Raw genomic sequence first — 22,640 nt, 5'->3', positions numbered from 1 at the left:
GGTTTAACCACATTCTGCACCGGGGTGTGCTTGCATGAATGAAAAAAGGACCTTTTCATTAACATGGAATGTGTTTGCAGAATGTCAAATTTTTAACTTGACAAATTTAAAACGTAAGTCCCGGGGGCTGGAATCGGCCTGGCAAAGACTCCAATCTGGCCGACTGGATATCTTTAGACAATGTAAGAAATCGTGGACTTATATTGGACTGTTTTCTGTGTGTTTTACTGTTTTTCCTACTAATTAAGATCGCCTCCACAGCCACACATACTGCACCATAGTAATTGTGTACTGGATAACCAATTAAATGACAGAAAAGCTGCACCATCTACTAGAGAAGTTTCTCCTTTTTTACAGTGTGTCCACAGCAAAATTGATAAATAACAGAGCATTTTATATGAATTAAAAATAAAAAAAAGTATGCTTCATAATTGCAGGACAGTCTGGGCAATGAGCTACCAGAACTTTTCTGTAATTTGTAACATTTATTTCTTGTAATGAAATCCCAGAATTCTTTTGTCTGCTGCAGCAGCATTTCTTTTGAGACGTAGTGTTGAAATCGCACTTCTTCTTATATTGAGATTAAATGTGTAGTTAAACTTCTTCACGCTGACACAAAGGAGATTTTCATCTGTCCGGCCCACTTAAAATGAGTTTGACATCCCTGATTTAAGGTCTGCTCAATTCTAAAGGTTTTCTGAGTTATTATTTTGCCTTTTAGAAATGATGACTAGCCAGGAACATCTCTAATAAAAGGCCCAAAACAAAAATCATCAGTCTCTTGTGGAGGTCTGCAGGTTTCAGGTTACCACTCATTCCAAAGGTAAGAACATCCTCCCACCAGCACCTTTCCTTCAGAAGTATCTTAATTTAAGCCAACTAGCGATCACAACAGAAGAGTTTGTCTTGTTTCGCTTTCCTGCTGATATTTAAACAGCTTTTTTATGATGGAGATTAAAACTGAGACCAGGCTCTTAACGTGCATTCACCTCTACTTCTGGTGGAGTGTGTGCACAGTGATAAAGATCGCTCATAATTTAAAGCAACAGATCTGTGATCCCTTTTTCATCTAACAGTCCAGACAGATGTGACCCATGCTCGGCACAGGTTAATAGATAATAAAGGAAATAGAGAAAGGTTAGCGAGGCACCTCTGTCCAGGGAAGAAGAAAATCATGTGTCATTGATTTCTGTGTGGATTAAAGTAAAAGCAAACAAACAAAAACAAACAATCAAAAGTGCTGGTGGTTGTATGTTTGTACCCTTTACTTCCATTCTTTGTACTAAGCTAAGCAAACTTACTGCTGGCTGTCAATTAATAAGCACACTTCCCAAAACTATACCTTTAATTGATAAATCTTGATCAACCTGAGGGGTGTTTGTATGGCAGGAGGTTTTTCTGCAGTGGCAATCAGCTGGAGGGGAGCTCCTTTTGTGTTTCTGCAGCTTCTACAACGGGCACATTGTAGTGGCGATCATCCTCTGTGACGAGGCACACAGATTCCCAGTCGTCCCTATGGTCGTCCGGGTAGTAGGTGACAAACTCCTCTGTGTCTGCCTTGTACAGTCTGTAAACTTGAATGGTACACTGCAGGGCGTAGCCCAGCAGGAACATCTCCACCTGCCCAAGAGAGAAAACGCAAAGGGAGGGGGGAGGGGATAATTGCACAGTTACAGAGGAACTCCAGCAGACTTCTCAAACAGCTCCATGTTTGATCAGCTGCTTCAGCACAAAACATTTACGGGTGGAGTCTCTCTTTAGAAGCAGAGCTTGTAAAATCTGTTATTCAAAAAATGAAAATAACAATTAAAACGCTCAGCAGTTGAGAACTACCTCTGCCCCCGGGGTCAATGGTGGATCACTCAAAACAAGCGGAAAACAAAAAACAGAGCAAGCGCCGGCATGTTTTACTATTCGGCTCTCACATGACAAAAATGTTAACACACCCACCTCGTGATGTTCAGCCCGAATTGTTGTTTTTGTTACTGAGTGCGACAGATGTTTACTCAGTGGGAAAGAAAATTCCCAGCAACCTTTTACCATAAAGTTGTCAAAAACAACAGAGACGCTTCCCACCTGCTCCAGACCTGCGGTCAGGCCCACGTGGCTGAGGTGGTTGGAGAGGAAAGAGCGTGGACAGTCGGAGGAGTCCCGCGCGAACAGCAGCCAGCAGAAGAGGGGGACGTCTTCACCGCCCTGCATGCAGCTGTGCAGCTCTGCCGCTCTGCTCAGCATCAGCAGCTTGAGAGCCTCCAGCAGACCGAGCTCCTCTTCTCCACCCTGAAACACTCGCTCACAGAGCTGCTGACGCTCAGCGTCGGTGGCACAGTCCACCGCTGCCTGCCACTGGAGACAAACAAAGTGTATCAGTCACTGAAGAGGTCTAAAACAGCTGGCTATACATGAGAATTTACTGCTTTTTTCAGACATAATTTCAGGTTATGGAACTTAAAGCTCAGATAATGAGGGCAGGTTGTTGGTAGAGATGGCACGATACCACTTTTTTATGTCCGATACAGATATCATAAATTTGTATATCTGCCGATACCGATATGAATCCGATATAGTGTATTTTTTTTAATCAATAAAACTGTTTTTTTAATATCTTGCTGCATTTTGTATAGGTTCATACATTTAAAAAACAAACAAACAAAAAAAAACAAAACACTAAAGCTATTCTGATAAACCTGTATGCAAAAAATACACTGCACCCAAAATATTTCATAGTTCAGCAACACTGAGCTAATAAAGTTAAACCCACACCATCCTCCCTATTCTGGTATTTTAAAGGGTACTTAGCAGAAATATTAAACAACCTAACTAATAGGGTTGCCAACAAAAAAAATAGGGAACCACCCTCCACCTCGTGATGCTTAATCGATGTAATCAACTTTAATTTAATGCACGTGTAAAAATAAATAAATAAATGCACAGAAATAAATTATTTTTCTACAATAATTAAATAGATTCAACATCTTTCTTCAACAGAATTGCAGACCGCACAGATGGTTCCCAAAGGAAAAAGTAGTATAGCTTACCAGGGTATATATTAGACTTAATAGTTACTATATACAGTAATGGACTTCTATTCATTTTACGTCGGATTAAAACTTTGGGTGTAAGATTCAGATAATTATTTAATTAAAGCTAGACATTTTAAATGAGAATAAGAAAGAAAAGTATGTCTTTGTGCCCCCTTTTCCCTGTTCATGCCCTATCGGCCCCCGTGGCTAAACTTTGCTAGATCCGCCCCTGCACAGTTACCAGCCGTCAGCTGCATAGAAAAAGATCCTGGTGTAAAAAGTAATATTAAATAAATTCTAACAACAGCTTATCAAGCTTAAACGTGCTGCTGTTCTTTAGCTGCTGGTTTCCTCTTTCTGGCGCGAAGTGGGCCAAAAACAAACAAGAGACAGGAGTGGCAACAGAAAAGCCGATCAGCTGATCATTGATCAGTTTCATGATTGAAGTAGCAACAGGAGAGGGAGGGGGAGAGAAGGCTAAAATGCTTTACAAACATTCAAAGATGAACTTACACACTTGCTTTACTTCTCTCTGGGTTAACTTTCTCGGAGATGAAATGCCGGTTTGGTAGCGACTGCCGAGAGGTCTCGCACGCCACAGCTGCTCTATCACGTGACAGATACTGCCCCAACATGCTAGGGTCATGAGCTGAGTTACGCCGTGTCGCAAGCAATGACCTTTTCTACAGTCATTGGTTGCAAGTTTTGTGAGGTGCTTTTGAGATATTTAATGAATCTGATTACATTTTTCATCTCTCTCCGATATCCAATCCAGTAATTTAGGTCAGTATCGGACCGATACGTAATATCGGATCGGTCCATCCCTAGTTGTTGGGATGGGGCAGCTGTGGTTAAGGAGGTACAGGGATGTGTTTGCTAATTGGAAGGTTGGGGGTAACTAGATCCTCCAGTCAGTCGAAGTGCTGCTGGTCAGGATGCTGAACCTCAAAACTGCCAATCAGAGAGTGTGTGTAAGATGAAAATGCACTGCTCAAAAATGTTAAAGGAATACTTTGAAAACACATCAAACGTCCATGGGGAAAATCTACACTTGTACAGACTGGGTAATGTGTTAGGAAGAAAAGGATGCCATGTTGTTTGATAGAAATAAGAAGTATCAAGCTACAGAGCGCTAAGTTCAAAGAGTCCCCGAAAACTGAAGTGAAAAAATGATGTGTCAAGCTAGTCGGTTTTGCCAAAATTTCATTGCTGTAGCTTAAAATGGTACTGAGTAATTTGTGTGGCCCCCATGGGTTTGCATGCATGCCTGGGATTCTCCAAACTCTTTCACGTCTGTCACATGTGCTCAGGGTGAACCAGCACTCATCTGTGAAAAGCACAGCAGGCCAGTGTGCCAATTTTGGTATTCTATGGCCAATGCCAATCGTGCTTTACGGTGCTAGGCAGTAAGCTCAGGGCCCACTAGATGATGTTGGGCCCTCATGAAGTCTGTTTCAGCCACGTGGTCAGAAACCCACATGGGTGGCCTGCTGGAGGTCATTGCTCTGGCAAGGCTAATTCTACTTGTCCTTGCATAAACAAGAAGAAACAGATCCTGCTGATGGGTTAAGGGCCTTCTACAGCCCGGTCCACCTCTCCTAGAGTAACTGTCTGTCTCATAGAATCTCTTTCATGCTCTTGACACTGTGCTGGGAGACAAAAAAAACATCTGGCAATGGCACGTATTGATGTGCCATCCTGCAAGAGTTAGAACTGCAGTGCAACCACTGTAGGGTCCAGGTATCGCCTCATAGTACCAGTAGTGACACCTTGAAAAATGCAAAACAAATGGAAAAAAACTAAGAGAAGATGAGGAGGGGAAAAATTGTTTTGGGGGTTGTCTAATTGTTGCCCCACTGGTAATGCCTCTTGGTAATTTCACGAACTCTAAAGCAGCTGAAACTAATTAACAACCCCCTCTGCCACTTCACTGACCAGATCAATAACACATAATTTAATTGACTTCAAGTGCTAGAGCAGAAAAGTACTGTAAGTCTTATTTGTTTATTTTAATCGAATTTTCTTTAAGGCAAAAATTCCTCTTTCTCTTATCACTTCCCATAATAGTATGTAATCCTTTTTGTTCAGACAGAACCTAATATCAATGCGATTATGACTCAAGAACAAACACAGATGTCATGCATGATGGCTGATCAATAGAACACTAAATCTAGGACCAGTCATGATTTCCTGACAGGAATATTGGGACATTTTCTTTCTTTTGAGGTTTCTACAATGGTTCTGTTTTGAGTGGGGTTTTTTTTGTTTGCTTCTTCTTCTTCTTTTTTTTTTTCTTTTCTTTCTTTCTCTTTTTTTTAATAAAACCAGTCAGCAGTGTACAGCTGTAAACAAAGCAAACGAGAATCATGGTGCCAGTATAGTTGGGTGAAACTGTGGAATGAAGGAACAACAGTCAGACAGTATCGTACAAATACTTCAGTTGGACTTGCTTGTTGACGTTTTACTGTCCCTTTTTCCCCACTGGAAATCGCCAAGAAATATGACGTACATCTTTGGTCGGATTGTGTGATTGTGTTTCCAAACCCAACACAACAATAGAGGGTTTATTGCACAAGAATAGTGGGAACGTGTCTAGTGCCCTGAAGCCATCAGGAGACAGCTGTTTGAATGCTTTGTTACAAAGGAGATTACATCACCTGACAGTAGGCAACAGGTCAAATATCAACAGTCAATCTGACAACCAGCAAGAAGAAAGCATTGACAGTCAGTGGAACAAAGGCACACTTAGTCACCAAAGTGTAAGCTGACGACAGTCCGGGACCTGGATGTTAAGTGTTAAGGATAAAAAAGCTTGATGCCCTTTATGACAATGCATTACTTTACACTCAACATTTTTCCACTTCATATAATTACTGTTACTATTTAACACTTGCTGTCTGCACCTGCCAAGGAGAACGGTTCTTAATGCAAATGTTCAGCATGTTAGTAATGATCTCTGGGTAACACAGACACACCCGATGAGCCTGTCACTTGTAGTTGGACTTCAAACAATCTGATCTTTGATTTTTCTCCAAATTGCACTAGGAATCCCTTTTCCCCTGCAGTTTCACATTTATTAAAATGTGTGTATGTCCTTCAGGTTTCTGTATCAGGGTGGCTGTGGCTCAGAAGGTTGAGTAAGTCACGTACAGACCTGAAAAATTTGGGGCATTTTCACCTTTATTGGATAGTGGAGCAGCGAACACACTGCTGCACTCTGGTCATGTGGCAGATGATCACTTGCTCATCCATTAAGCTAAACTGGCACCACAATGTCAATATTTTATAAAAAATAAAATAAAATAAAAATAATGATAATAAAAAAACTCTGGGGAAACAATGAAGAAGAGGACTCATCTCGAGCAGAAAACATTAGCTAAGCAAACTTCAACTCAACCAAAAAGCAATCCAACACTGGATAGCTAAAGTTTAATTAAGTTAAACTCAAATACTACATATTAATTCAGAGCACGCCAACAGCTCAGTAACATGGGTAAAAAGCATCCTCCTTGCCTCTGATTGGTGAGTGTATTGAATTTTTTTCACATTCTGTAGCTGACTGTAACTTGTGGTGACTAAATGGTTGCTCAGAGCTTGAGGGTGTTGCACACTCACGAGCATCTTTGATCACAAGCTGATTGCACCTAAAGGGAATGCAACCTTTGTGCAAACAGTCACAGTCTGACTTGGACTGACTGCAGTCGCTCTCAGAGAGATTTTTGCAGGTTTGCAAATAACTGCTTTCTAATTCATAAATGCAGGCAGATTGCCAGCATGTAGCCACCATCAGTCTGAATGAGTCTTTGTCAATGAGCAAATTGACTACTGTGTTGCACGCACTCGGTCACTTGACATATCTTGGCTGAAAACATTTATTTGTTTGCATAATGACACATTCATTTGTTTACGACGGGCCGCTGAAGGTAGAAAAAAAAAAATACAGGGCAGGTGTATTTAAATACAGCCCGTCTCTTTGTGCAAAGAGGCGGGTTCAAGCAAACCCGTCTCCTTGCACAACAGGTTTGCTTTGCCAACATTAGATGACCCAAGTAAATTTTACTTTTATAGTGGCACCAAATAACTACTCATGATTTTACCTCAGAATCAGCACATTATCATAAGCATCCAGACTTTGAAGAAACGATGTTAGGAAATGGGTCTATCCAGAAGACAACACACCGATTTAGATGAGGTGATGTCATTTGTGCATAAAGAACTACAGCACAATGGACAGAGTCAAGGATAACGCTGGACACCTTTGAGCTATTCAAATGGGATATGTGGTGCAGCGGGTCAATCCAACAGATTATTAAGCAATAAAGGGCCAAATGCTATTTGGCACATGGATTCTTGCGCTAAATTGAAACCTTATGGTATAGAGATTAATGGAAGCACTGATGGTTTCAATAATTTTTGGTATGGATGGAAGCATCAGCAACAAATTACGACCCCAAGGTTGTTGTTGCGGGGAGATTTTTTTGTTGTTGTAAATACACCACTTTATAGTTTTCAAAGGTGTGAAAATGACGCTTGTAGTTACTGATCTGTTCTTGACGTTGGTCCCCAGGCTGATCTGGTCAAAAAGGATCTTTTGTTGGTTATTTCCTTTATGATGATACACACTACAGAATCAGATATCACCATTTTTATCTATTGCAAAGCTGCTGTATTGAGTGTCTTTCCCCTATACACTTAAATGTACATGACACAAACTGCGCAGACTACGAGACAGACCACAGATTATACTGTCAGATACACAGCTACATCTCGTAACACAACAGAGGTATGTAAACACCAGAATTCCTCATCCTACCAGGCAGCGACTGAATATAAATTCAACACCAAGCCTCAGACTGGTAAAGTGCTTTTATCAGTTTAGTTCCTGCTATTCCTCTAAATCCCCTCAGAGCATTACCAGGCTGCTTTAATGACACACAGGAAAAAAGAAGCCACACATCCTTTAGAAAACTACCTCCCTTTAACATATGGTAGCAATCAGCCAACCCTTCATGGGTGAATATCAATACCCTCGAGTGTCCACAAATGGCATAAAAATAGCGCTGTGGTTTACGCTTGTTGTGTTTTTGAAATACTTTCTTGCTGTGTGAGAGTTTCTGTGAAGGTCTGCAGCCAGTACCGTGTTACGGAGAAGCTCCATGTAGCCTTTAAGCTGCTGGACGGCATCTCCTGTCCCATCTCTCTGCAGGCACTCTCCAGGAAATGTCCACTGACTTATCAGCCCATCCTGAGCCTCCAGTTGTTTTGGCAGCTGTAAACACAAAGAATTACATTATGTAACATTAACAGTGTTTACAAGACGGGGCAATGATCACTTCTGCAGTAAATTTTTGGTTCTTTTCTACCAACAGCTGTATATAATTAACCATTCGATATTAGCAACGTGACTTCTCAGACCAAGGAGTTAGTGACTATGTTGTCAGCATAAAACACATTTTTTGTTTATAAAATGGACACAAGTCGCAGGAAAATTGAAAACTGTTAACTAAGATAATACATTCTTAAAGTTACGCTGTGTAAAATTTTCACTGTTGGATTAGGTATATTGCAGATTGCAGTCAACCGAGGTTTGTTTTCTTATTCCTCCCAATTCAAATTAATTCAATTTTATTTATATAGCGCCAAATTACATCAACAGTGGCCTCAAGGTGCATTATTACTGTATATTACTGCTCTTATTGTATATCTTATTCATCTGTTCCTCTGTCTCTCCTGCTGCTTTGAGCATGTACATGACAAAAGAATTTCCCTCGGGATAAATAAAGTTATTCTTATTCTTATTAATCTTATTCTTATATTGTAAGGTGCACCCTACAATAATACATACAGACAAAAACCCAACAATCATATAACGCCCTATGAGCAAGCACTTTGGCGACAGTGGGAAGGAAAAACTCCCTTTTAACAGGAAGAAACCTCCGGCAGAACCAGGCTCAGGGTGGGGCGGCCATTTGCCGCGACCGCTTGGGGAGAGAGAAGGCACACAGAATAACTACAGTGCATACTCCTAGCTACGGTGGCTGCTGTAGGACAAATAAGTTTTAGTTAGCAAGGCCAGCCAGCCTGTTTCTACTAGTAAGTAAGTAAACTTTATTTATACGGCACCTTTCACAGGTCAAAAACCACAAAGTCCTTTGTAATAAAAACAGGCAAAAACAACAACAAAACAAAACACTGGATGCAGAGCCACCTTGGAGGTTTTCCCCATCTGTAGAAGGCCCTTCTCTGAAAATAAAACAGGTATGATGCTTCATGTCTTGAGTCTGAAGATCCAGGAACAAATATTAATGTCCTTTCAGGGCACACTAAGGCCTGAGACGTCTCTACTTCTCTGCTTTTGACACAATACTTATGTGGCCGGTCTCTAGCCCCAAATGTAAAACACCGTGGGTAAGAAGGAAAATGTCATACGGGAAATGCCCACTTTTATGTATTTTTTATTGATTAATTATATGTTTATGAGAACGCATCAAGTTGTTGGAAGGTGTATTTACACACAGTTCTAGTACAGTACAGTATCCTTTTTTTCTTTTAAATAACATACCTTTAACTATATGTGTGCCAGTCAAGCTTGCAGGAGTAGTCACACCCCAAAAACCCATTCTGCTGCTGCATTTTACATAATCACAATCTCAGTATTGCGCATAAGGAAACCTAGTTTTGGTCTATAGCCAATTTCCCCTTTACTTTTATGAGGGGCAAATTTGATAAGTAATTAATCTAAACTTCATCAGCAGTTAAAGTTATGTATTATTAGGACTGGCTGCTTTGAGGTACAGTCTGGAGGACTTAAGATATTTATCTAGCAAATACCATGCCATGACTAAGAACTCTGTTGCTATTCTTTGTGAGTGAAATTGTGCGGTTTATTACAAGTCTTTAGCACTAATTAGCAGGTAAGTGACATGGCAGGCAAACTACATACGCTTACCTGCCATTTCATGAGGTACAGCTGCTTGTTTAGAAAAATATCTCATCAGCCAATCACATGAAAGCAACTCAATCCACTTAGACATGATCAAGACGACCTGCTGAAGTCCAAAATAGGCATCAGAATGGGGAAGATTTAACAAACTTTGAAGGTGGCATAGTTTCTGGTAAAATGGTAAATGGCCTGTATTTATATAGCGCTTTACTAGTCCCTAAGGACCCCAAAGCACTTTACACATCCAGTCATCCACCCATTCACACACACATTCACACACTGGCGATGATGAACTCCCAACTCTTGAGCCACGATCGCCCACAGGCTGGTGTAAGTATTTCAGAAACTGATGATCTGTTGGGATTTTCTCACAGAACCATCTCTTGGATTAACAGACACTGATCGCTGGGTGAAAAATGCTTTGTTGATGTCAGAGGAAAATGGCCAGACTCCTTCGAACAGTAACTTTAATAACCACTCGTTACAAGCATGAGATGTGAAAGTGTATCTCTGAACGCACAACATGTTGAATCTCAAAGCAGCCAATTATCACCGTAATCAGCACTAACATAGTACCCCAGTCACATGGGATCCCCTGGTAAATCCTTGTGACTTCCAGGAACTGCTAAATGACTGAAATTCAGATTGTCATTTGGTTTTTATTGGGGAATAGCAATTTTTCCTTAGCAACCAATGGTTGTCATGGAGTCGCCAACCTGCGCCTGTGTGACTGAGGTTTACGGTACATGGTACTTTTCTAGTTCCTCTTTTCCACTGCTGCTGTGCCCAGTGTAAAGTCAGTTCTGCTTTGTTGCCTTTGGAGAACGGCCTCTCACACAAACAGGTCTGAACAGTTGCACAGAGCATGGCGGGTGGACAAAATGTGGAAGCTGCAATTTCTTACAGCAATTGCTGACAGCAGTGGTTTCAACTCTTGGCAATGCTGGGGCTGGTTTCAGCATGAGCTCTGAACGATAAGATGCAGAAGTGAAAATTTACCATGATGACGTCCTCATTCTGCAGCCACGCAGGCAACTGGGTGCTGTGGGACAACACTTGGAACAGCGTGGCTCTGAGGGCACAGTAGTTGTCCCCCCTGACTCTTCGTACGCTGGCAAAGCTCTGGGACATCTCCTTATAACCCTGCACCAACACACGGGGACATTAGAGGAAACATCCTAGCCATTAATGTAAAAATAAATAAATAAGAACTGGCTTTAACCTGAAATGATTCTTCTGAGAAACTTCAGGCACCAACCTTTTTAATGAGAGCGCTTTTAAGAGTATTTCCCTTCCACTCCCTCTCACTGTACAACAGAATATTCACCACCGGTGACAAACTGCATCTGTCCTCCACCTTTAAAACTGAGCGAGGGATAGCAGAGAAAGGTGAGACGATGGGCAGAACAAAAAGACTATTGTCCAGATTTCAAATGACAGACAAAAGCTGCACTTGTTGAAAATCACTGATGCAATAGAAGCGGAGGATGTACTGACGTTTTGTCTCCAGCTCGGGCTGTGACACAGACAGCTCCTCTTCGCCTCTGTACAAATCTTCTTCACTATGATAAAACAAAAACACTTATTTTTAATCAAACAACAAGTTATTTTTGTGTATCCAAAGCCTGGTCCTGGATCTCCATATCGAGCAATTTTAAGTCAATGCCAACTGGGACAGGGACAACTTAATCTCACTAAAAATACTCACACTTCAAATGTGTAAGTCCAGATTTCATTTTTCTGTGACATTTGCAAAAAAATAAAAAATAAATAAACATAAACTTGACTATAAATAATAAACACATAATTTGTGTGTATTTTGCTACATTTTTGTCTCATAATCCCATCTGTTTCTTGGGTAAAAGTGGTTTTACCTCCTTTATTCTTTCAACAGATGCTGTGATTCAATTCAGGACTATAAAGTGAACAGAGGGGATCTTTACAGACCTGTCTTCCTTCTCTGTGGTGTCAGCCATAACATTCTTGGTTGCGCTCTCTGCCAGCTGCTCCTTTTTTCCTGTAACCTCCTCGCTTTCAGCATCTTTCACAGGTTCAGTCTCGGCCTCAGTTGGCCTCTCCTCTTTTATCTCTTCATCGTTCCGCTTGACCTTGGGGAGATCTTCATCGTTATCCTGCACTAACATTGGTTCCTGCTTGGTTTTCTCCACAGACACGACCTCCTCTGACATTGTAGGTGTATGCTCCGCATCTGACCTTTTATCTTCATCTAACGGCAAGCTGAAAAGAAAATGCATGTTTTGTGTATAAAGCCAAGTTTACCATTCATGTCTTAAACTCAAACTTGCAAATGTGCAACTTAAGTTGTATTTAGAAATGTAAAGCACACATTTAGCTGTAGGAAAACTGCAGGTATGAGGAGGGCTGACTGTCATAGAAGATGCAATGGTAAGAGTTCGCCCCCTAGTGGCCACAGTGCCACTCTGCCGCCACAAGTCCAGAGTTCACGTAAACAAATACCTTGTTTGTTTTGTTATTGCAAACTCTGAACCCACTGGCCTCTCTCTGGCGTCTGCTGGAGCTGTGGTTTCTGGCTCCTTCACTGAGCTGGCAGAGTCTTGTCCCTCACCGCTGTGGTCGAGTTCCGTGGGCTCCAATCCAGAAGACAACTGGGAGACATCATGGCTTTTTGGGTCTTCAGGCCTGGGCTCCCTGCTATTTGAATCATCTGTCCCGGCACTGAGCAGATAGCAATAAGAAAGGTAAAAAAAATAAATAGACTATTGCTTGCACAAATGTAAAAGCAAGTGATTACACAACAGTCGTACATGTGTAATAATGTTCAGTAATAAAGCTATCCATAGAAGCCCTTATCACCTCATGTCATACTTGAAAAACCAAAAGTAGTAAGTCAAGGCCTATAGAGCGTTAACAGCATGGTCATAAAACGGCCCTGATCAGTGATTCTGCAACAGTTTGATGGTCTAATGCAACCACAGATCTAAAAAGAAAAAACGGAGGTTAATGATTTAAAGGGATGGTGAACTTGGGACAAGAAGCAAACAAAGAAAGAAAAGAGACACGGGATGCATGCCATGTCACATTTTAAACAGCTGTACTCCTCATTATGGTTCAACCTTTTTATCTGTGTTGGGAATAAATTGCATACTGGAAAGTGACTTATGGAGGGGACACACAATATAGGTGATGTATATACACAGGCGGGTGTTTTTTTGGGTTTTCATGCTTAGATATAATGTTAAAAAACAAAAAGATAACTTTTGGAAATACTTATAGATTAGATTCTGCATTGTTAAAGATAATTTCATACATACAAAAATGTATGGATCTACTCAGTATCAAACACAAGGCATCCGCATTTCACAAATTATTTAATAGCATACAAACAGATGGCAGAGGGACCTTGGCTGTCCAAATAATGATGATGGATGGTTAAAGATACTGTCACATAATAGGAAACATTAAAGAGTCATTATAAGATAGTACTAGGGCTGGGCCATATTATACCGTTCACGGTAATACCGGTATAATGTTAGGCAACGATAGGAAAATGAAATATCGCGATAGAATGGGAGTAAAACGCGCATGCGCAGTGCCTTTGTTTTCATACGCACATGGCCGATTGTTGAGTGAAACAGATGAACCAGAATTGGTTTGTAAAAATGGTGCAACTTCCGTGATGTGGAACTGGTTTGGTGTTTGTCCGTCAGATACACAACAAAGCACATTTTTTGCAGAACATGCAAGCGGCCGTTGTTATTGTCGTATTTGTCGGACTAAGATGCTCTTAAATCTGGGAGTAATCTGGGTCCTAAACTCCGTATGCTTCAGGTCAAACAACACTGCAGCATCACTTAGAGTTAAAAACTGTCTAAATTCTTTCATCTTTAATAAAACGATCAGCATTGCTGCTTTACCAGGTGTAACTATAAAGTTTAACTTCCAGGCATCCATGAAAACAAAAGTTATTATATTTAACGGAGTTAGAAGTTAGCAGGAAGCTAGCGGAAGTTAGCTCGCTAGTTTCGCTAGTTACCTAAGCATGATATAGCATGTTCTGACTGAGAGATTTCTGAAAAAAATCAAACGTACAGCTCTGCTATCACTTCCAACATAAATGAAGACAGGAAACTAAACAGCAGTGACGTTTGTAGGGTTACTGAAGTTTGGCTAGCTGGTATATAATGATGTGCTACGTGATTGCTAGCGACACAGCTATGTTAGCATAACATAAACAGTGAAGCTGGAGGACGAACACTAACACTTTTCCACTTATAAAAGTTAACGTGAAGGTTCTTCATGGTTAGAGACAAATGCAATCGCATGGCAGGATGCTGTAAACGGACCAAACTTCAGTCAGGAGAACAACTGAGATAATCCATCCACAATACGAGGTTAGTCATTAATATACTGCAACAACATGGGAATAGAGCAGCTGCCAGAGAATTCAACATTAATGAATCAATGGTACAGAAGTGGAGGAAGCAAGAAGAATGAGTTTAATAAAGTTTGATTTATCTGACTGCTTTGTTTCGCTTAATGTGCCTTATAATCCTGTGCACCTTATGGTCCGAAAAATACGTACTGTACACTGCAGTTTAATGTTGCAAAGCACCTCTTTTTAACTTCAGTGGATATTATACATGGTTATGCTCAGGATATGTCAGCCCATTTCTACTGGAAATGCCTTTTGGTTAAACTTTCAGCAAGGAATTTGTATTTGCACTGTTACATTTTTATAAAGCTTTAATGTACATAAAAACCAGCTTCTTGTTTAAGTGAAAATAAATGGAAGGTTGTCTTTTTGCGCTAGTAATGTTGTGAAGTTGTATTTTGTCTCGCATCAATTATATCGTCGGTTATATCGTTATTGCAAATTTTCAAATATATATCGTGATAAATATTTTTGGCCATATCGCCCTGCTCTAGATAGTACAGTTTTTTTACTCCATCTAGCCTTTGTAGAACGGGTCTACTTACCAATTATTTATGTTGGAAATGTCAAGCAGAACCAGGAACCTTTATACATGCGATCTGGGACTGTAAATACGTTTCCCCATTTTGGAAAATAGAATTATAACACATAAGAATGTGCATGGTGATACCCATGTCACCAAGACTATGCCTATTGGGGGAATCGGACAATAATACCTAATATTAAAACACCAAAATACAGTGATACAGTTGGGAGTGGTCACAGATTATACAGATTATGTAATACAACTTCTGCTCCGGACATTAAAAACTGGTTGGAATTCATGCTGGAGAAAGTGTCATATGAACACCTGCTGGCCAAGCTAAATAACAATACAGAGAACTTCAAGAAATCCTGGGACTGCTCTTGTACCACCGGGACGATCAGATTCATGAATGGTATGGTAAGCGCCGACTTGGCTGCTTTACGTTTAAGATTTGTTATTCCTTTGGTTGTTATAAAACAAATAAAAACTTGAACGACAAAAAAGAAAGAAAAGAATTTAGCAGCTGTCCAAACCAGACACAGATGTGATTAGAAAATGTTACAATCCTCTAGAAACAATAAGACAGTCTTCTGTCTTTAAACCATTTTTAAGGAGGCCAAGCTGTTTCATCTGGATTATTATAATTGAGTAAACCACCAAAGTAAGACTGCAGCAAGCAGCATTGGGAGTCACAGAGTAACTCACAATACTATCACAGTACTTTGATCCCCAGTGATTCTACAATACTTTATATATTGCAAGACATATGTGTAACAATACATCAGAAGAAAAAAATACCAGCGGTTGTCTGTGCTACCCTCAGCCTCCTAGTAAATGCACCTATGGTATAAATTTGAAAAATCTGAAAAGTTGATCTCTGACTCCGATGTCCGGGATTCACACTCGTCTGAGATTTAAGTAGCATCTGTGGTATCAGTTTTGAAATACTATGTTGCCTCGTTCTCCAGTTATTGCATTCATAAACTTTCGTGTCCACACTTCACAGCTACCTGCCTGCCTGGCAGGGTGATCTCAATACCCCATCAGCTTTTCAGAGCTGAGAGGAGTAACCATCTGTTTATTCACTGTAATATATATAATGATAATATTCACTCTAAACAGTGTGTTAATTCAAGTAAAGAGCTTTGTACTTTGTCTGCCTTCTTCTTCACTACAACTCCTAATCACTTGGAGGCTGTGTTCAGGTGGTAGTACAGTACTACTAATTGGGAGGTTCGTGGACTGCATGCTAAAGTATCCTTGGGCAAAACACTCAACCACACGTTGATCCTGATACATCTTCTGGAGTGTGAATGTGCATGAATGGGTTATGAGACATGTTGTATAAACTGCTTTCTTAGTGCTCAAGTAGAAAAGGGCTATATAAAAACCAGTCACTTAGTTTACCCTCAATCGTTACCTCCAAAGGAGCAGTTCAGTTTGTCTTTCTGTTGCAGGATTACTCAAAAAGACTTTGGCGTATTTGAAAGAAAATATAAACAGAGGTGTTTTTTTGCCCCCCAACTTGGAAGCGATTAACTTTTGGAACTGATCCCAATCTCGATCCAGGGATTTCACCACTGCTAGGTGGGACAAAATTGGACACTTGACATCACAATTCATATCAAACTAAAAATTTAAAAAAGAATAAACAAACTAATCTGCTTGGTATGAGAGGAATTTACAGCATTGGCAGAGCTATATCATCTTGAACCCAGAGTCATAAAGCAGATCCTCCGGTAAGTCAAGTTGTTGACAGACGTTTAGAGCAGCTTCCTGTTTTAGCAAAACGAACTACATTTGGCAGCAATGTATCAACACCTGTATGGCAAAGGGAAGTGATACAATACACATATCAATGTGTCCAACCACTAAAAGCAAAATAAATGTTTGGTGTTGCCGAAACTTGATTAAACAACCACCACGTGTAGAAGAACGTGTCGCATTTGTGTCACAATATTTTAATTTTAGACACTGGAGCTGTTAGAAGGAGTCTTACAGTATTTGACATTATACAGGTGCTAAGATATTGTGGTACTTTTAAGTAAGGCGTTATATTTTTAATGCAGGAAATGTCATGGTAAAACGAGCACACAACAAAGAAAGAAGCGCTTTAAGAAGTTCATATTTTCTTCTAAAAGAAATACAGACAACATATGACATTGAACTGCACTGGAACTTTCTATCCAGCTCTTCAGAATAAATATTAAAATCATTATAAAAGGGAAGCTAAATTCTAAGCTTACAGGTTCATTTCATGTAACTCACCATGTCAGAGGCTCAGGTTCAGGTTCCTGCTTTCCCACAGACACAGACGACAGCTGGGCTGCCGGGGCAGCTGCAGCCAACAGCATGTTTGACACTGATGACACTTGGTGATTTTCAGAAAACTCCCCTGATGGTTTAGCTGCAGCTTCAACAGTCACTTTTTCTTCTTTGTCATGATGAGTTGTGCTCGCTGCAGTTTGCTCTACTGTTGTGTTTGCCTCAGTATGCGGAGTTTTTTCAAAGCAGACCACCTCAGGTGTCAGAGAGGTGCCATCTGGGATTTTGTATTGCGTGGGGGGGTTTTCTTCTATCTCTGGTGCTTTTAAAACCTCAGAATCCGCCTTGGCGTGCTCATCCTGGACAGACCCCAAAGCGCACTGCATTGGAAGTTGACGACTGTGAGCAGGAGATTCCTCTGTATCTTGTACTCCGGTGGCGTTTTCTTCAGACATGTTGCAGGGCGGAGGCATCTCTATTTGAATGACTTCCTGCTTCAAGGGTCCATTTTCCTGAGTGTTATTAGGCTCCTGCTCTCCGGTCTCAGGACTCATCTTCCGCTCCTCATCCCTAAGTGACAACACAGTATTCATTAGCAATGCAACAGAGCCTCGGCTACACCCTTTTCATGCCCAGAAAAACAATGTTTTGTGACCAAAGATAAGACACTGTTGAAATGTTTCAGGATTCCTTCAACCCTGTAGGTGGAGAGGAAGCAGATAACCTTTGTTCAAAACATTATCTCTTTGATTACCAGTTAGTTCATGAAATGACAAATGTTTTGACTTCCACAAACACTTTAAGACCTTTGGAAGTCCCCCTCACCCTGTTTCTGATCTCAGTACTCTGTTTTGTGCTGTCATTGGGTCACATGGTGCATCCTACACAACCCACAGGGGAAAATCTAATCATCATTTTGTTTTCACCCATTTTCCAGCATTTAATGCTGCTTTTGTGACCACAGATGCAGGTACTGTCTGCGTGTTTTAGATGCTTAAATCCAATATTACCGCAAACTCCAAAGCTTTCTTCAAGCGTTTAAAAGTCTCAGCTGAAAGTGTTCTGAGTCAGCTCTAAAATTGTTTGTGGTCTGCTGCTTATGGAGGAACCTGAGAAACGAAACACTGCTGGGAAATCCTGTGAAAGTGTGTCTGTTGTACCAGATTAGGTCACCAAGTCTTATTAGCACCCAGCACCCTTCACACACTCACTTTGAGTTTCCTTGTCTGTGTTTTCCCAGTCATCTCACCTCATGCAATCATCTCCTTCAGGACCGCAATTGCCAGCCACAGCTTTACAGCCTGTGAACTGGGTGGCCTTCGAGTCACTGGTCAGCAAACCGCTTCTTTCCTCCAAACTGCCGCAGGGACTTTCATGGCGACAACAGCACCAGTTCCCCATCTGCTCGCTCCCTCAGCCTGGGAGGTCGGACAGGCTGTAGGCTGAAGAGGCCTCTGGTCCAAAGCAACCACAAGCGACCTGGCGAGTCGCCGAAGCCTGAAGATTTCAGGACTCCATGATGACGACAGAGGGATAAGCTGCTGCTAACGCAAGGGAGAAACCATGTTTATGTCCTATAAAAAGTGTGTTGACAGCTAAAAGCACAGAATGAGTGATCAACACACTGACTGTGATCTAACACGTTACAGTTTGTTATGTAACAAGTTCCTGCTACTGTAATTACACAATGTGTTGTATTTAATAAAATACAATATTTTGGTACATGCAGATTTTGTCCATTATGAAGGATAAAGCTTTTATGTTCAACGGGGATTCATTTTCTCAAACACGATAAATATTTTGTTTTTCAAACATCCAGGAAACACAACAACACACAGATTTCTGTTGAATAAGGCAACAAAGACTTATTGTATTTACTGTAGGTGGACCTGAAAGGTCACATCCAACATGGAAAAACCCTGAGATATAACCAAACATGATTACCCACAGTATTCATGTTTACATGCATAAACTATATGGAAAAGCTCAAGACTCCTTAAATGTTGCCCAATGAGGCAAAAAAGACAGCACCCAGCCAGACTGTGATAAAAATAAATAAATGAACAACAACTCTTATTTTTTTAAGTGAGGTTTAATTTACTGTTGTTTATAAAATCACCAAAGATATTAGGAAAATGAATAAGCCAGTCTTTCCTAAGGTAACAGACTATTTGCTAATTATATCTGAACCAATGAGTGTGCTCCTAAAGGCCCCCACTGAGCCAAGAAAAAGACCCAGAATTATCCCCTGACTGATGAATTTGTTGACAGATATTATTAGGTCAATCGCAGCTATATTGTTACGTCGCATAAAGAAGTTAAAATACATTCATCATGAGCACAAATGTCATGATGATTTTTGGCTTTTAATGATCTTTATGACTTAAAAAAATACAAACAAGAATTGGATGTACAAGTTTGAATTTATTTGGGATTTTCTTTCTTTTTTTCTTTTAAATTGGCAAGGCCAAAGCCCATTAACTTCTGGTTAATGATCATGACTGACTACAATCAGTAGTTTCTCTTTGTCATCATAAAGAGGATTTGTTTGACAGCACTCATTGAGCTGACCTATACGCTGAACAACAGGAAAGTCCAAGGAACTGAAGGTCTCTTGAAGCCATTTCTAAACAACCGCAGATTCCAAGATCATCACTTCAACCAGTTGTACATAAGTACCAGTTATTCAGATATGTCACCATTTTGCCAAGATCTGGAAGACGACCCAAACAGACTCCCTCGGATGAGGGGGAATTGATTTGGATGTTCAGGAACCACGAAGGCTCAAGCCTGTCATGAACTGGAAATTGCTGAAATACCAGCATCACTCTCCACCGTGAAGAGTTTTAAATCGCCATGGACTAAGATGTTGCCGTCCAAGAAAGAAGCTCCTGCTCCAAAATTGACACCTTCAAGCTTGAATGAAATTTGCAACTGCCACGTAGACAAGCCAAAAGCCTTCTGGATACATGTTTGATGGCCAGGCGAGCTAGGGATTGAGTATTTCTCCACAATGACAAGAGGTATGTGTGGAGGAGTAAAAGCGAAGCTTCCAGCTGTCAAGCATGGCAGTGATAGTATCACGCTCTGGGCTGTTTTCGTGTCAGTGGTAAATTGCACAAACTGAATGGAATTATGAAGTAGGATGACTACCTCCAAATTCTTCAACTCTACCTCAGATCAAAAACTAGACGGTTGAAACTTGGACACAAGTCGGATGCTCCAGCAGGACAATGATCCCAAACATACATTTAGATAGGAAAAAGCAGGCTAACATTAAACTTCCTGAACGGGCTTCCCAAATCCCTCATCTCCATCCTATTTGTGGACTACAACAGGTCTATGCCAGGAAACCAACAAATTTAAAAGAACTCTACAAATTCTGGCAAGAGCAGAGTTCACAAATCAAGCCAGAATTAAGTCAAACGATTGTTCGTGGCCACCAAAAAGATCTGCTTAAGGTGCCACTTGTTAAGGGACAGTTTACCAAATATCAATGCATATATTTGAGGCTGAATGTATACTTTTGAGCACCCGATTCTTGGGTTGTTGTTTTTTTTTTTTTGCACAATCATTCCACCTTGGAAAAAGAAATCATTAAAAGCTCAGATTTAACGTGACATTTATGCACATGATGAGGGCATGCAAACCTCTGACCATAACTCCGTGTTGTCCAGTATGTGTAAACACTTTCTTTTCTTGCAGAAATAGATGTTTGTTATCATTTAGAAGTGATGTGATCCAACAGTGTGCCCCTAAGACCAATGTCCACAGCTGGGGTCCACAGTCATGGCATGTCTTCAAGCTAATCAATAACATATAACATAAAAGGATAACACACATATTGATGTGGGATTCTCTATACTCACTAGAGATTGAATATCATTCAGTATATAATTCAGTCCGACTGAAAATCATTCGGACTACAGACTGAATACATTACAGTATGGAAACGTGTGATCCTCATACAAAAACACCTTTTGGCAGCCTGTGATGAAGCACAGTAAAACAATGCAGTGGCAGTATGGCTAAAAACTCCTGTCGCGAGTGCATTTCCCTCTTCTTCTTTTTTTTTTAAACCACACGACTTTATTAAATGAACACAGCTACACCTGTCAAACACGGCAAAGTAACATTAATAATAACGGCTGCACACTTCTTAGCTGGTACAAATAAAAGACAAGGTCAGGTCGTGAAAACACACCTTGTTTTGGCTGTGCTGAAGTCAAACTCCTGGAGCTTTCAGTCTCGTTCCTGTTTCACTTTTGGTGAGCTGACGAGCTAGCCAGCTAGCTGCGGTAAACTTAAAATACAAGCATGCGTTCCCGGAGAGTAACTGGCGCTCACTGAAAACGCTGCTGCCGCGGTGGGTAGCTCTTCCTACGACTGCGCCGTTATCGCTTAATGCGGCACATTTCATAGGAAAGCGGGTTTTCGGAGCGTTTGACGCGGACCATCTGTTGGTACGAACCACCTTAGCTTAGCAGGAGCAGCGGGTCACGGCTTGGTCCGAGCGCATGACGTCATGCTCGTGTGCGCCGAGAGTTCTTTTTTGATGCATTCAGGTGAAAGTAGAAATTTCGGAACACTTGTGCAAATCGGTTTTTTAGTCTTCACTCATCAAAACGTTTGACAGAAAATTAACGTTTTAAGTCTTTCAAGCAGAAAGGCCAAACATTTACCGTTCATCGTGTTTAAATGGGAGTACGTGCTGCTTTTATTTTTTCATATCAAAGTCGATTTGATAAGGTTATGCTTTCGAACTACAGAGGCAGATGCAATTAAAGGCATCGCCGACAGCTCTCAGGACCAGAGTTGCTATGGTTTATATCTTATTAGTTTTTATGTTTATTTCCTTTTGGCTTTTTGTTTTTAATTGATTTAAATTTCACTTCAGTCTTTAATTGTTTGAAAACGTTTTATAAGACAAAAACCTTTTTTTTAACTCATACATACAGACACACACACACACATATATATATATATACACACACATATACACATATACATATATATATGTAGACCTCCAACAAAAATGGAAGTCAATACTGATGGCTCTATCGCTGTCATTTCATTTGCTAAGACATTTTAGGATACTGAAAGTTAACTGAATTATTTCCTAAAAACTGAGTTCTATAGACCAGCGGTCCCCAACCCCCGGGCCTCGGACCGGTACCGGGCCACGAGAGTTAAGGCTCAGGTGTGAAATGCATGGTTTTTATCGGTTTTCAGCATTATTTTGTCATCGTTTTTATCGTTAACTCGGTTTTCCTGGGTCTTTTCACGCGTGTTATGAATAAATCTTCATTTTTTCGGTACCGGTACTAGTTTTATTTTGTTGTATTTATCCGCAACACCTTAAAGGCCGGTCCATGAAAATATTGTCGGGCATAAACCGGTCCGTGGTGCAAAAAAGGTTGGGGACTACTGCTATAGACTATTCTCATTTTAGAGGCAACGATCCAAACA

The 22,640-nt window shown here is 40.6% G+C and overlaps 1 protein-coding gene and 1 long non-coding RNA gene across 3 annotated transcripts; one reads left to right on the top strand and one right to left on the bottom strand.

Moving 5' to 3' along the window:
* Nucleotides 1–1,241: 1,241 nt before the first annotated feature.
* On the bottom strand, nt 1,242–21,690 carry LOC113029179 (uncharacterized). Of its 2 annotated transcripts, none has more exons than XM_080306082.1 (10): nt 21,376–21,690; nt 17,175–17,741; nt 12,445–12,663; nt 11,914–12,204; nt 11,464–11,528; nt 11,225–11,331; nt 10,966–11,109; nt 8,161–8,292; nt 2,077–2,346; nt 1,242–1,620 (listed from the first exon to the last, which is right to left on the bottom strand). In XM_080306082.1, the coding sequence occupies exons 2-10, from the start codon at nt 17,723–17,725 to the stop codon at nt 1,411–1,413; spliced, it is 1,989 nt and encodes a 662-aa protein (XP_080162208.1). In that variant the 5' UTR covers nt 17,726–17,741; nt 21,376–21,690; the 3' UTR covers nt 1,242–1,410. The 2 variants fall into 2 exon arrangements, with proteins under 2 accessions (XP_080162208.1, XP_026035666.2); XM_026179881.2 differs by lacking the exon at nt 21,376–21,690 and adding an exon at nt 18,421–18,572.
* LOC145430963 (uncharacterized) lies at nt 12,508–18,893 on the top strand. Its single transcript, XR_013911321.1, has 2 exons — nt 12,508–12,686; nt 18,412–18,893. It is a non-coding gene; the product is annotated as an uncharacterized LOC145430963 (long non-coding RNA).
* Nucleotides 21,691–22,640: the final 950 nt, after the last annotated feature.

The sequence above is a fragment of the Astatotilapia calliptera genome, chromosome 9 (genome assembly GCF_964374335.1).
Source record: "Astatotilapia calliptera chromosome 9, fAstCal68.1, whole genome shotgun sequence".
Lineage (NCBI taxonomy): Eukaryota > Metazoa > Chordata > Actinopteri > Cichliformes > Cichlidae > Astatotilapia > Astatotilapia calliptera.
The sequence above is the reverse complement of the archived record's forward strand: the minus strand, read 5'-3'. Positions and strand labels throughout refer to the sequence as shown.

Coding starts and splice junctions, on each gene's coding strand:
- LOC113029179 (XM_026179881.2), bottom strand. CDS start 18,572: ATGGGGAACTGGTGCTGTTGTCGCCATGAAAGTCCCTGCGGCAGTTTG. Junction 12,664..17,174: donor GAACCTGAGCCTCTGACATG/GTGAGTTACATG, acceptor CTATCTGCTCAG/TGCCGGGACAGATGATTCAA. Junction 1,621..2,076: donor TGACCGCAGGTCTGGAGCAG/GTGGGAAGCGTC, acceptor TCTCTTGGGCAG/GTGGAGATGTTCCTGCTGGG.